A 15,309-nucleotide genomic window follows, 5' to 3' on the forward strand; every position below is an offset into this window, starting at 1 on the left:
TTTTTTTAATTTTTAACAAAATTGTGTTTTCATTTTTATTTCATTGATGAGTTGGAGAAGGCGACTCTGAAGTAATCATGCATCACGAAAGTCATAAGAGGGGCATATATATATGATGGAGCGTCCTCATCTCCTTCCGTTCATGTAGTGATTTGAAGCCACGTTGCAATGTAAATGGATGTGCCCTGATGTATTGGAGTGCAGTTTTCGTCTCTTTGAGATTCTCCTAGGATAGATAGCTCAGCTCCGCCCTTTTACTTTTTTATAGACATTGTTGGGGATATATACTTAACTTAGATTGATCTAAATATGTAATTGATGATATATTCAATTTGTACTCTTGACGTTCTTTAATCTCACAAGAAATGTATTAAAGATAACTCATAGGGTTTTCGGGAGCTATGAAATGTTAGCTTCTGCATTAGCTTATAAGCTTGTTTCCACAACAATACCCTTTATGTAGTGTGTTATGCAAACCTATAATGCATCCTCATCAATATAATGATTCTTCTACAAGTGTATATAAATATTCAAGTCTCATAAGTATTCTAGCTAATATCTGTATTTATTAACTTGTTAACCCACCTGTTAACCCACCCAATTATTATCATAACACATATAAAACCACTCCTACAATGAATTTACAATTCCTAAACTCCAAAATAATAACGAAAACATTTACTTAAAATAAAAATATATATGTGAATCGTGTGTTTATTGTTGGTATGACAGTGTTAGTTGTTAGGTTTGGCAATGAAAGGTGAGGCCCAAAAAGATGGAAATCCAGCGGCCGGAAACGATGAAGTGTGATGAAGCTTCGTGCGCCAACAAGTATATATGAGTTTAATGTTGAGAGGAGAATAACGTATGGGTTTGTAATAATTAGCATTAGCATGTTGTTTGTTCTTTAATGTTGTCCTATATATCACTAACTTTTCAAATTTTGCAATGCTATAACTGATTTAATAATCTTCACATTTATTTTGTGTTTAACAAAATTATTGTGTTTAATTTCATTTCATTTTTATTTCATTGATGAGTTGGAGAAGTCGATTCTGATGTAACCATCACGAAAGACATAAGAAGGTGTGTAATAATAGAGTTGTTATCATTGTCATCTCATTTGGTTAATGTAGTGATTTAAAGTTGCGTTGCAAGCTGGATAGATGTGTTTTGTGACACATATTCATCGTGAGGCAAGCTATTCCGTGAGTTGCGATTGCTGATGCGTCGTGACGTATTAGAGTGGAGTTTTCGTCTCTTCGAGATTTTTCTAGATAGCTCCATCATTTACTTGACTTAGGTTGATATAAATATGTAATAATTGATGATTTATTTAATTTGTTGATGTACGTTCTCTCACAAAAGATGCATTAAATATAACTCATAGGGTTTTCTAGAGCTATGAAAAGTTAGCTTCTTATTATTTGGATTATCTTATAAGCTTGTTTCCATGCCAACAATACCTTTTATGGCATGTGTGGTGCAAACCTATAATGCATCCTCATCAATATAATGATTCTTCTACAAGTGTCTATAAATATTTTAGGATCGTCATAAATATTCTAGCTAGTATGTTTCTACAACCGTTCACTTCACGTGCATTGTATGTGAAGCAAACCTACAATGCATCTTTCATTAAGAAACTAGGGGTGAAAATCCTTGCATTGTGTGGTTTCCTTCGTTGCTAAAATTGTCATAATCAATTTTCTGCTATGGCACACATGGTATATCATTGGATGGCAAAAAGTTGTTGTTGGTAACACACCATGACATACTATATACTAGGGTTTACAAATTTAATGTTGAGTTGGAGAAGGCAACTCTGAAATAACCATCACAAAAGTCATAAGAAGGAGCGTAATGGAGCGTCATCATTGGCATCTCTTTCCGTTCATGTAGTGATCGATTTCAAGCCACATTGCAATAATGTAGTGATCGATTTCAATTTAAGCCATGTTGCAATAATGTAGCTTGTTGTGCTTTGTGACACATATTCATCGTGAGGCAAGCTATTGCATGAGTTGTGATTGGTGATGCCCCATGATGTGTTGGAGTGAGATTTTCGTCTCTTCAAGATTCCCTTAGATAGCTCAGCCCTCTACTTTGTTATAACACTGTTGGTGATATATACTTGACATAGATTAATGTAATAATTGATTATATATTCAATTTGTTGGCGTTCTCAGCTCTCAAAAGAGACGTATTGAAGATAACATAGAGGGTTTTATGGAATTATGAAACATACCTTCTTATTATCCTAGATTAGCTTATAAGCTTGTTTCCACGTACAGCAATACTCTTTATGTAGTATGTGATCCAAACCTACAATGCATCCTCAATTCCTCATCATCAATATATATAATGACTTCTACAAGTGTTTAAAACTTTCAAGTCTCATAAGTATTCTAGCTATTATGTTTCTACAACCGTTCACTTCGCGTGCATTGTGTGTGATGCAAATTAAATCTACAATGCATATTTCATCAAGAAACTAAGGGCACGCATGGTTTATTGCTGGATGACATAAATTGTTAAGTTGTTGATAAGTGATAACACACCATGACATATTATGCTAGCGTTTACTTATTGACTTTTTTACTTGTTTAGATATTATATATTATTAGGAATATTTGACCCAGATTGATGGAATTAATACTATTTTATATTTTCCCCTTAAATGTCTTATCCTATATTATTTAGGGCGTTTCGATGTACAATAATTGTTTACTTCATGTGCATTATGTGTGTTACAACCCTACAATTTCTTTTACAATAGCTTGTTACCATATAGGGACATGTCATGGTGGCAATGTTAATCTTAGTAGATTGAAACCAGGGGCAATATATCTGAATGTCAGTTGCTATTCAAAAGTATGTAGATATAAATCACACTAGAAATATCTTATGTATGACAATTTGATCAAATCAAGAGTATGTTAATAAGATATTTTCTTGCAAGTTCACACCTTTTAACATTGATGATTGGAATATATTTCACAACTTTTTGATGAACTGTCAAGGCACCAACTAAACACATCTATAACGTTGACATTAATTTTAGTCAAACATATGAGTGGATGTACACTCACATTTTGCATTTTTGCTTACCAACACATTGTGATTAGTGGGTAATTATTAATGCACACCTTCGAATAGTGACAGTTGTTTCTTTCATATATCATCCAAAAATAATAATAATAATGTTATAATCTTATACATTGTATAATAGACAAACATAAGCAATTGGAAATTAAAGTAGCATACAGAAATAAAATTATTACTAACCAATCAAATGATGTCACCGAACCTTTTTTTTTTAAACATACAAGAGAAATTGATTTTGAGACTTATGAGTCACACGTCTAAAATATATAAATATGTGTTACTCAATATATAACTTTGAACAACAAAAATCAACAAAAAGTGGGAAAGAACAACAAAAATCAGTTAAAAGTTTAAAACATAAATGCTCTGCATTTATTAACTTGTTAACGCACCCAATAATTATCATAACCCATATAAAACCACTCCTCCAATAAATTTACAATTCCTAAACTCCAAAATAATAAAGAAAACATTTATTAAAAAGAAAGAAAGAAAAAAAAAAAAAAATGAATCGTGTTTTTATTGTCGGTATGATATTGCTGTTAGGTTTGGCAATGAAAGGTGAGGCCAGAAATCCAGCGGCACCGGCACCGGCACCGGCACCGGCACCGATGAAGTGCGATGAAGCTTCGTGCGCCGACAAGTGTACGGGAGGATACAGAGCAACGTTTGATGAACCGTTTGCTTTATCAGTGTGTGAATCTCATCCACCTTTCGGAGACGTTTGTGTTTGCAGGAATCACTTTCCAAACTCTGTTCCTGATTATTCTGAATTTTTTGCTGAATATGACACTTAATAAAACAATAATAATAATAATAATAATAATAATAATAATAATAATAATAATAATAATAATAATAATAATAATAATAATAATAATAATAAAACCTTGTAGTTTTGCTTGAGAATTACTATGAAATTTGGAAACCGCGACCCAACTTTATTGTGTTTCTTATTAGCTCTGGATTCTGTTAGTGCGGGTGTGCACAATTTGATAAAAAAAAATTCAGTAAAAATATTTAACCCAATATTGGTTAATCTAATTATTAGTATGTTTTTTTTTTTGAATGCTAATTATTAGTATGTAATAATAATATAATTCATAAATTATACTATTAAATTATTATTTTTTTTTTTTATCATTTGTATATTGATATAATGACTATTTTGTGGCGTGAAACTATAAATTGAAAATTCTTAACCTAAAAACAATAGTTTGATTAATTCAAAATAAGAAGTTTAACTCAGTTAACGCATTTTGCAAATTCAGTTAATTCAATTTAATTATTAACTAAATTAACCAAATGAATACCCTTACCTACTTAGAGGAAAACCTGGTCCAAAACTTTATAGCATGACACAACTTTTACGAGGTTCGAATTTTTAACCTTGCAGTCCGCTTAGCTTACTAATAGGGTATGTTATTTTTGCAGAAAAGAAAATAATTGATCACCTAAGGCTAAGGAAAGAATAAGATAAACTAAAGGCAAAATTTTAAAATGGTACAGTACAATTTATCCACAAATGGGTTAAAGAAAGTAGTACTTCTATAGTTCTATTTCAACTCAATGTGTACAAAGCATACAGATGTTTATGTCAAAGCAACGATAGTAGCCAGTAAATCCCAGAATCACCAATTGGTGCTGCTGTCTGGATCGCGGGATTGGTAAAAATCATCCGGTCTCACCACATTCACGTCCTCAAAATCGTTATTATCATCTAAAAGATGGAAAGGTACATGTGAATAATCAATTAAGTCAACCAAGACACAAAGCAACACTATGTATTGAAGGATAACAAGATTGCAGAAGTAACCAGAAATGAAGCAGTGTGTGTTCCCCCCGACCATGACCCTCCATGCACGCGCACAAAAAATGATAGAGAAACCAATCAAACCATAGAGAAGCCTTACCAGGAAAGGCTTTAAAACTAAACCAGAAAATGACAGATAGACAGTAATTTACTCCCTGATTAACAAAGATAGCAAAACAGCACCACTTTCAACCCTAAAGTTCTTGTATTTGAGTTAACACCTTGTTATATAATGCATGACAAATACAGAGTCACTCGACAAATTTCCAGATTCATGATCTTTCTGGGGCCAAATCCTCCCCAGTTTAGTTATGAATTCTCTTCCGCTATCGTTGCGGCTCCCAGCCTCCCATTCATTTGAGTTCCAAGTTGCAACTTGCAACCATAAATTATATATAGCAAGAGCCCCCTAGCGGTAAGACAAGGAGAGGGAGGACTAAAATAGTGCAGTTGGAGATCAATGTTTAAATCATACTACTTAGCAATGTTCTAACAACTTCCACACCAAAATCCAAATAAGATTCTAACTACTTGGCCTAGGCACAAGGCAAAATTGCAAATCAGTACTCCAACCATCTATGTTCAACTGTGATAATGCTGGGAGGTGTGATTATTTAGAAAGTTCTATATTTTATTAGAATTGTATTAGAAAATTTAGATATTAAGAAACTACTAAATAATTATTTAGCTTATTACTTAAGTTATTCGGAAGCTACCAAATAGTAATTTGGTTTATCATTCTTACTATTCGAATTAGTTTAGGCAATTTAGTTATTTGGAAACTACCAAATAATTAATCATTCTATATTTAGGAATCCTTGTAATCAACCCTATAAAAGGGAGTGTTATTTGGAAGAATGGACAAGCAGAAATTTAATCCTAAAATAAGGGACTAACTGACTAAGGGAGTTTTGGGTCTCAAGCAAACCAAACGTTCTCTTTTCCTTTTCTATTCTTTGTTCTTTTATTTTGTGTTTTTCCCTGTGATGGGAAAACATAACAACAAACTGTTTGATTTTTTTTGGGTATACTCAGGGTTTCCACCTCCCCTCAGTGGAGATTTAAGGCTGCTCCATACCCAAAGCCAAGGATCGAACCCTTGACCTTTGGTTAAGGATGGATGAGTCCACTGAACCACACCCCCCCAGGTTACAACAAACTGTTTGATGTTACAACTAATATGGAGCATGGAAACTCTAAAATAAGGAGTAACTCACTCTTTAATATGTGAGTTCCTATCTAGTGAGTGCATATGTACTATATATTCTAATCACATAGGAAGCATACAATTTGAAGTGAAGAGTTTTGAAAGAAAAAGAGAACCTTGTTTCAGAGTCAGTGCCACTACAGCATCATTCTCAACCTGAAAAGCATGCGGATTGATTACAAATTTGAAAAGTAAATACTCAATAGTCAATACAACAGCACATGATGAAATATGGTCAAAAGCATAACCTATTCACAAACAGGGGAAAAGGGCATCTATTACATTAGAAATACTAAAGAAGCTTGTATGTCATGAACTCAAAAGAAAATGGAAATTTACCTTCTGATCCGCCAATGACTTTGTGTCATCCAAAACCTCCCTAGTTTCCAATAGAATCAGGCGCTGATCATTTACAGGTTGATCTATAAGAACCCGCAATTTCTCCTTGATTTGTAAAATTGTCTCAGTTGGTTCACACTGAATAAAGTAGGTTGTCCTACTGCGCTTGACACGGATATACATTGCCTGCATTCATTTGGACAAACTAATAATTTAACCAATCCCAAATTTCCCAATTATAATAATCTATTGTGATTCCTGAAATTAAACCTATTCCATTTTTTTCTTATTGATTCTGAAAGAATGTCTAAGAAACCTTTAGAACACTCATTAACCCATATTAAACCAAACTGCTCATCTGTCAGCAACTAGGTGAATTTCTCATGAGTCATGACAAATGTTGATTAACTTTTTGAAGCTGCCCACTTCTCCTAACTGATTGCACAAGATATTACACCTATAGTCAACATCTTGACTTCCACCAGATCATATGCACATCTAAACATATGTATTTCGAATTCATTCATACACAAACAGCATACATAATATTAAAATCCACATATGCTTTCACATAAAGGCTGCTCATCCAAAATGTGTCTTATTGCATCCACATTTTGAAGAGGCTTTAAAAATTTTGTACTCCATAGTAAAAATTAATAGTACTTTGTAACATTTTAAGAAAACCTACTACTATTTGGTACTCAAAAGCTTAGGTGGGGAAGCCTAATCCTCTAGGGCTTCTCTTAGGCTTTTTTTGTAAAGGGATATCCCTCCCAATGGCAATCTCTCGAAACAAATTTTAACCTTTTTCTGCCATGCTGGGAGTCAGTAGTCCCTTCCATTAGACTCAAACCACATTGAATAAGAGAACGTACTATATTTGAAGCTCATTTATGACACCATTCAATGAAGCAATAAGTTGCCATATTCTTCAGCTACTTGCTCCTTTGAAAAACTAAAGAAATTATCCGATGCATTGCACAGATTAACAACTAGGTCTCTAAACATGGTTGTGTTGTGCTGTGTCACTCAAAACTCACCAAAATTCAACTCAGTCCTTGAGGGGAATCCTACCACACTGTTTTTACACACTGTAGTGAGTTCAATTTCCATTTTATCTCATTTAATTCATCAATTTATTATAAATCCAACTCCGACCTCGGGAGGAATCACACCACACTGCTTTTACGCATTGAATTTAAGTTCAACTTCCATTTTCTCCGATTCGATTCTTCAATGAATTACAATTCCACAATTAACAAAGCAACAACAATAACGAACAAATATTTGCAGCTGTGTTTATCAGATCTATGAACAGAAATAGGGAAGAAAATTGTATGAGCACGCGAAAAACATCAGTGTATAAGAAAATTAGTTAATTGTAGAAAGAAAATTAAGATTAGCGCTAACCATGGTGGAAATTGCCGGCGGATTTTGACCTCGATGGCGCTGATCTTTGGAGGTGAAGGCGAAGTAACAAATTCACTTGGAGATTGTTATGACGGTTTGACCCTAGAGTTTGGATAATACCGTTTAGCGCCCATAGTTTCCCATTTTTAATTATTTGATCCCAAAATAGGCTCACGGGAACGGGGAATCTCCTAACATATGCTTAACTTGAATTACCCGATTATTAAGATTTCACTATTTTAGTTCTCTACTTTTAAACTTCTCAATTTCAGTTCAAATTATATAAATTTTACTAAAAATAGTGTTTTGTTTAAATTAAAATAGTCTTCTTTATAATCATTTTGGTTAACAATTGCATAGTTATGAGTGTAATTGACTAATTGAGCAAGCTTGAAACTTAATGACCTAAGTAGTAAAATTCTAATAGTCGATGCCTCAATGGATCAAATTGGGTATTAACTCGTTAGTATTTTGAGTCGGATATTTTATACATTGAACTCATATCCGATTTTCATTATTAATTACTATGTAAAGTTAAGTGTAGATAGTGATATTTGACTTAATTGCTACACATTCAAAAATATATTAATAATAGGTTTTGGTGAAAGTATTTTGCATGTTTGGTAGTATGATGGGATTGGAATGATTATCAATATTGTTGTTTGGTTATATACGATCCTATAATGAGAATAAAGGTTTAAAAAATACAAGAACAAAAAGTCAAGACAATTTAATCTAATATAAAGACATCCAAATTAAAGCACCAATATGAAAAAAAAAAAACAAAACAAAACAAAAATCTAAAAACACTAATTCAAACTTAAAAATCAAATTACCAATTAGGAGGGGAATAATGAAATTAAACTCTTATTTTATTATGAAATGAAACCCTTATTTTATTATGAAATGAATTTTCTAATTATTAAGAGGTAATCAATTCCATAGTAGTTGATGTAGTAAATACAATTGTATTATTAAGTGTTAAACATATTGTACAAGATATAGGTATAAGCCGGTTTCGAGGATAATGGCTTCACCTGTTTGCTTGTTGGTATAACTAATAGAGCCCGGACAACGTGACAATGGGTCAGAGGTTTCCGAGATCCGTCGCTGTCGTCTTAGTAAACAACCAAAAGTTTCCCTTACTAGCAATAAATGCGGTATTTATAGGTAGGTGAGGGAACAGTTCCCCGCATGCCTGTCGCGTGGAACCCATGAATGGGCGAAGAGGGTGGCCCTAGTGCTAAGCTCCACGTGCTGCAGGATTCTTGGCAAGATTAGACAAGTCAGATTGCCTTTAAATGATCGGCCCTGGTTCAGATGGTCGGGAAGAGGGGCCGAGCAATACCTGTAGCTAGGGTAACCTATGGTATTGCTCAGAAAGTTACACTAACCGGGAAGCAAAGCCCATGGTCCTAATAATGGCTAGTTTGGGCTTGTCTGGACCAGTGGACCAAATACCAGTCACCGTTGAGCATAAAAGTCAAAAAATAATCCCTATACGTAATATTTTAAAAACTTGTCAACCAAACAATAACAATCACTTTAATTTTCATTCATGAGGGCTAAACCCATGAACCAAATACACCCTAATTCTTCCCTAATTATTTCCTTTCAACCAAATAACTTGCTAGACTCGAGCCCGACTCAATAGGTTAAATTTAAACATTTGGAATTTTGGAGTATGAAATTGACTCCAAATAGCTCAGGAATATGTTGACTGATTTATGCTTAAGGAAAACTGTAGCAAGCTAACCAAAGGCATATTAACTAGTGTTGAGTATCCCGCTTAATCCCTAAGGTACCAAATGTGGACTAAAGACCTGAACGCGCTATCAGACAAGCAATTTCCGATCACGTTTAGTTTCCACTGAAACTCCGCAGAGAACACCGACGATTTGCACTTCACAATCCCAATACATAACTACTCCGCAGTCTATACAACACTTGTAGCTCCCGCGCTCGCCGTTTCCTGAAAATCTGCTGCCGGAACATAGATTCCATTGCGGCTTTAGATCGCGTCACTGGTAAGTACGATCGTGTTTATACTATCAGATCTGGAATTTTGGTTTCCTATGTGAATGGCGGAATTAGAGTTTGAATGTCGAACCTGAATTGCTGTTTGCTGTGTTGTTGTGGAGGTAATTAGGGCACCATGAGTAGTAGCAATCTGTTAACGGGATTTACGAGGCTGTGCAAGGGTCTGGCGGTGGTGTTAGTCGGCGCTCACATTGTTGTTCAGATTCTTCCCTCTGCCGTTTCATTTCTCGCTCTTATCCCTGCTAAGTAATCAGCTCTGAATCCCTTTTATAACCTCCATTTTATTTGCTGAAGGCTCTGATCTGCTTTGTTCGTTGATGGAATGCTTAGGAATTTAGATTTAGAAAGTTTGTGTTAGATTAGTACTTGGATTTAATGTGAGCTAGGAGATCACCGTTCAAGCGTTTTCCATTTAATTTGCAGGCACTGCATGATATATTGATATATACCGCTTTAAATTGAGAACATTAATGTAAACCACATTGGAGATCAGAAGCCTTCTAGCATTCTACCATTTTAGGCCAATTACATTTTCTCCCTTAGCCTGGCATGAAGAAACAAACCCAATAGGCCAATAGATAACTTCTTCTTCTTCTTCTTCTTCTTCTTTTTTTTTTTTTTTTTTTTTTTTTTAATTACTCTTTAGATTCTCTGTTTTAGCCCTTTACGTTTTATGATTAGGAAAACTAATCAGTAATTATATGCAATATCATTTATAGGAATTGATATTTTGATAGAAAAACCCTCCTTTATATCTTATGATAAAAAAAAATGAGATGAACATTTACTGTTTGAGAAAAGGAGGGAGGAGATTTTAACCATCCATGTTGAATTGTTCTATGCTCATTAGATATAAAGCTTAAAGAAATTGAATAGAAGGAAAAAAGGATGAGAATGGAAAATAAATTTTGCTGTTTGTGTTTTTCTTTTAATTTTTTGACGAATTACTGTATTGGTTTTGTTGTAGGACTATACCATTTGCATGGAATCTAATAACAGCTGGTTATCTTGAACAGACTATATATGGGGTATTTTCTTTTCTCTAGGATAAGGCACTTCATTACCTAACTCCTTTGGGTAATATTTTGCTTCATATATCATTCACAAGTTTTTTATGAGGATTATCTTTGTTTCCAGGTGTTTGTCAGTGTTTTTGGGCTGCTTTTCACTGGGAAGCTGCTTGAACCCATCTGGGGCTCTAGGGAATTCCTGAAGTTCATCTTCATTGTTAACTTTTTGACATCTGTCTGTGTCTTCATAACAGCTATCTCCTTGTACTACATAAGTAGAGAGGAAAGCTACCTGTAAGTGATGTTTATCTTTTTCTTCTGGAACACATTCTTAGCCTTGGTGCCCTTAGCTCTTCCTCCAACTCTCATTGTTTTATTACTTCTGCTTTATTTTATTTCGTAATTTTGTGCATGACCAAGATGAACATCACCAGTCACTGAATTTTCTTTTCCTTTTGCTTAATTCTGTAGCTATTTGCCTATTTCTGGCTTCCAAGGGGTCCTTTCTGCGCTCCTAGTTGGTATCAAGCAAATCATGGCTGATCAAGAGCTCTCTTCATTGAAAATAAAAGCAAAGGTACGAGCCATTGAGAATACCTACATAATATTAAACTGCATTGAAAGTTGAAACTATTGATGCAATAGCCAACAAACTAAAAGATATAACCTAATTTCTCTTTTTCAATACTTTGTGCTCTTGGCAGTGGCTGCCATCCCTCACAGTGCTGATATCTATTGTTATAAGCTTTTTCACCGTAGATTCAGCAGCATTCCTTCCACCTCTAGTATTTGGCACATATATAGGTTGGATTTATCTAAGGTACTGGCAGCGCAAACCAGAAGCAAAACTCAGGGGTGATCCAAGTGATGAATTTGCTTTCTCAACATTTTTCCCACAATTTTTAAGGTAACCTTCAATTGTTCTATATTTCATGCTCATGGATCAAATTTCTTTCAAAATCTCTGTCACCCTTTTTTGTAATTGGTTGATCACTTCTTACTGGATGGCACGCAGACCTGTAATTGATCCCGTAGCTACAATATTTGATCGGCTGCTGTGTGGTAGAAGATCCGAGGCATCTAACGAGGAGAGAGACTATACTTTAGGAAGTACTGCATTGCCTGGTTCTGACCCCATTGAAGCATCTAGAAGGAGGTAATCTATGTGGTCTCTTGTCAAAGGTGTCATGCATTGGCAAATGATACATGAAACTTGCTAAAAATTGGCAGAGCAAATGGTTTAAAATCTGAACTAATATATCCTACGTTGAAGATCCCGGTGACATAGTAAACTTAATATAGTCCCTTTTAGAGGTTTTCATGTACAATTAGGTCCTTGCTTTCTTTCCCTATATGACTATATCCATGGCTCTTGTAGTACACTTCCGAGCAGATAAAGCTTTATGCTAAATTGCTAACTCATTTACTGTGCTACTGTCGTGAATTACAGGGAAAGGGGTGCTCGGGCACTGGAGGAACGATTGGCAGCTGAGATGCTGGCTTCTTCTGGAGGAAGTGCTGAAGAGTTGCGAAGAGTCGGGTCAGATAATGTGTAGATGCGGGTGGAAACACAGTTATATTTCATACTCTTTGGTCTTTGCAAACAGAACATCTGTGTCTACCCCCAGAAACCGAGAAACTACAGGGACATTGTAACTCTTTTGGTTCTTGACGTTAGTTCTGTTGCATCATCTTTTGTTAGCTCATATACAGATCTCTTTCTACTTCGCTTTTTGACTTTTCTCATATATAGTGTTGCTTATGAGCCCCATCAAGAAGTCAAGAACTATGGAAATCTGTGGAACTTGTTGACAGGGTTTTCTACATGATAATTCAATTGTTTACTTAAACAGAGAATGAAGAATGAAAAACTAAAGAAATGAAGAATGAAGTTTATATGTATACCCCAACTTTTTTCATGATCTTGTCCATTCTGTCTTTATGCATATATAAACATTATATCAATGTGTAAAGACATTAAAGTAGTGATGAAAAAGCAAGAGTTGGGTAAAGCTAAAAAAACAAATCTGTCTATATAACAAAAGGGTTTTATTGTCTCCATCTCTTGCATAAAACACAAGCTTGTAGAGGAGGAGCTCTGGTCCTTGGTTTAGGTAAGCCGGTGTCTCTTGTAGTGCAGCCATCTCCACCTATTAGATCAACACACAGAGAAAAGGGTATGTATGAATGGATATTCCTTTTGCATTTATAAATACAAAAAAATATAAGTGTTGGTAATTATATTATTAGCATTGGTAGACTTACCAATGGAAATCCCATCTGGGTCGGAGTTTGGACATCCGGTTGGGGCCATGCTCGTACTCGGTCTCAGCCCTCTTTGCATTCTGGAAAGCACAGCAACCAATGGAGTATATGCCTATAAGGAAAACCAGGACGACGATGTTAAGCACAGATATCTTCTGCCAATCCCTCTTCACATCCTCTAACACCGCCGCCTTGCACGAATCGCACTCGTAGCAAAGCAAATTCGCGTCGCTGCTCCACCGGTAACAATCCGGATCCTCCGCCATCACCGTCGTCCCTGCAGAGTTGCATGAAGTCGGCGGCTTACAACACCCCGACTAACAACAAAATATTAAATACTTAATTACAAATATCAATATTTTATCAACGCAATTAAGAAACCCGTAATCAGACTATGTGTATTAGGTAACTCTAGTCAAAACAAGTAACCCAGTTTATGTTAGTCAAGTAAATCAGCTTAGGTTGCTTAATGGCCAACAAATCGGTCTTAATGTGAATAATCTTGTCTTATAATCCTCCTAACCCACAACCTCCTTTCCTAGAGCTACTGAGTAGGTAAATTTCAAGACGTCATGCAATCAGTTCTCTGGACGAATTTTCATATACGCACAAAGGATCCAATCTAAATCTTCCAACATCTTTAGACCTTAGCTTGTATGAGTTTTTAGTGGGATACAAACTTCCGACCCACACTGTTGTCTCGTGACGACGAACCAATTATGCTAAGTTTTGAGGTACAAATTTTAATTTTTCTTCAAGTGAATAGTGTTACCTGTATGGGGGACATGTCTCTGAAGAGAAAATCATAGGGAGTCCAATTAACAACAGTAGCGCAAGTTTTTGAACCCAAAATACAAGCCCTGATAGTGGTCCAAGAACGGGGATCCCGCACCCTATCCTTGAGCCACGGCGAATATTTCCCGAGGTGGTACTCTCTGTACGCCCTGCCGGGGACGGCGGCGGCGCCGCCAGGGCTGGCGACGACGAACCCGAAGATGGTGAACCCCAGAAGTGCGAGTACGATGAGCAGCACGACGAAGAGGTACAACCACAGCGCCCATGCAACGTGGAAGCACGCGCCTATGAAACCGGTGAGCGAAACCACGAGGATTATGAAGCCGATGATGAGCATCGGCGTCTGGAGGAACTTCTCGCAGGTTGTGCTGCTCCTCGCCAGCCATAGTCCGGCGCCGATGATCGGAATCGACGCTAGCAGAGTGAGGAGATTCAAGAAACCTATCACTGTGTTGCTAAATCTAAGGTACATAATGTTTTCGAATTGTTTTCTGATCTTCTTCAGCTTTGTACTATACGTTTTTCTTAAGTGTGGAACGAAGAGTTCAAAAATCTGTATAAAAATCAAATAAATGAATAAATAATTTGTTTGATTCCTTTCCCGGGAATAATAGATCGAGTTGATGGAATTGAACTTTATTTTATACCTCCGATTCGTATGTATATAACATGTGATGGGGAATACTGTATGTATATTGCGCCTACTTAGCTATGAAGTAAAGTATCAGCCCGCCAACCAGCTTGGTTGGCGTGAGTGTTCATATGCAAAAATCAATCTAGTCCGCACTTTGCTGATTAATTGGACTGGTCCGAACGTGCGGGGATTAGTCAGAGTATGGTACGGGCTTAAAGGTGTCTTCTACAGTTAGGACTTGCTCAGGACAAAAGTATCTGCCCACCTACACGTATAGTAGATAGTTGAGTTGACATCTTAATTACTTGAGTAAGAGGTTTCGAGTTCGAGTATAGTATATGAGTACATTATAAAGATGTTGGCAAGGTTTTATTTTCGGAACCTTTGTACATGTTTGATGGTGAAATTTGTGTTACGTTATTATTAGACAGATTGAAATTAATTTAAATTTGTTGTTTGAAATAGTCCACTAATTAAATATGTTTGCACTAATTAAACTAGATGTTGTGATTAGAGGAGTCTAAACTTGTATTATGCCTCTGCTACCAATTCAATGAACTGATTGGCAAGGTGCAAGCATAGCATCAAAAGGGAAGACAAAGAAAACAATAAGGGACAATTTAGTCAACTCAGAAAAGGGAACCCTTTGATCATGGACCCCAACATTTGGCTTCCTTTCTAAGCACAA

At 35.7% G+C, this 15,309-nt stretch overlaps 3 protein-coding genes and 1 long non-coding RNA gene across 6 annotated transcripts; 1 reads left to right on the forward strand and 3 right to left on the reverse strand.

The window, feature by feature from the left end:
- Positions 1–4,569: 4,569 nt before the first annotated feature.
- On the reverse strand, positions 4,570–8,002 carry LOC109192408. Of its 2 annotated transcripts, none has more exons than XM_019343033.1 (4): positions 7,878–8,002; positions 6,468–6,653; positions 6,245–6,284; positions 4,570–4,828 (listed from the first exon to the last, which is right to left on the reverse strand). In XM_019343033.1, exons 1-4 carry the CDS (start codon positions 7,878–7,880, stop codon positions 4,740–4,742), a joined length of 318 nt encoding a protein of 105 aa, XP_019198578.1. In that variant the 5' UTR covers positions 7,881–8,002; the 3' UTR covers positions 4,570–4,739. The 2 variants fall into 2 exon arrangements, with proteins under 2 accessions (XP_019198578.1, XP_019198579.1); XM_019343034.1 differs by lacking the exon at positions 7,878–8,002 and adding an exon at positions 7,626–7,794.
- On the reverse strand, positions 5,743–6,238 carry LOC109192409. The gene is made up of 2 exons (XR_002056095.1): positions 6,078–6,238; positions 5,743–5,928 (listed from the first exon to the last, which is right to left on the reverse strand). It is a non-coding gene; the product is annotated as an uncharacterized LOC109192409 (long non-coding RNA).
- A 1,567-nt stretch (positions 8,003–9,569) lies between the features above and the next one.
- LOC109192405 (rhomboid-like protein 19) lies at positions 9,570–12,690 on the forward strand. Of its 2 annotated transcripts, none has more exons than XM_019343030.1 (8): positions 9,570–9,904; positions 10,019–10,163; positions 10,885–10,945; positions 11,055–11,221; positions 11,399–11,504; positions 11,632–11,834; positions 11,943–12,083; positions 12,378–12,690. In XM_019343030.1, the coding sequence occupies exons 2-8, from the start codon at positions 10,033–10,035 to the stop codon at positions 12,481–12,483; spliced, it is 915 nt and encodes a 304-aa protein (XP_019198575.1). In that variant the 5' UTR covers positions 9,570–9,904; positions 10,019–10,032; the 3' UTR covers positions 12,484–12,690. The 2 variants fall into 2 exon arrangements, with proteins under 2 accessions (XP_019198575.1, XP_019198576.1); XM_019343031.1 differs by having other exon boundaries at positions 9,577–9,904; positions 10,027–10,163.
- Positions 12,691–12,799: 109 nt separating this feature from the next.
- LOC109192407 (tetraspanin-6-like) lies at positions 12,800–14,599 on the reverse strand. The gene is made up of 3 exons (XM_019343032.1): positions 13,965–14,599; positions 13,193–13,509; positions 12,800–13,077 (listed from the first exon to the last, which is right to left on the reverse strand). The coding sequence occupies exons 1-3, from the start codon at positions 14,457–14,459 to the stop codon at positions 13,038–13,040; spliced, it is 852 nt and encodes a 283-aa protein (XP_019198577.1). The 5' UTR covers positions 14,460–14,599; the 3' UTR covers positions 12,800–13,037.
- Between the last annotated feature and the right edge of the window lie 710 nt (positions 14,600–15,309).

This window comes from Ipomoea nil, unplaced genomic scaffold, assembly GCF_001879475.1.
Source record: "Ipomoea nil cultivar Tokyo-kokei standard unplaced genomic scaffold, Asagao_1.1 scaffold1770, whole genome shotgun sequence".
Classification (NCBI taxonomy): domain Eukaryota; kingdom Viridiplantae; phylum Streptophyta; class Magnoliopsida; order Solanales; family Convolvulaceae; genus Ipomoea; species Ipomoea nil.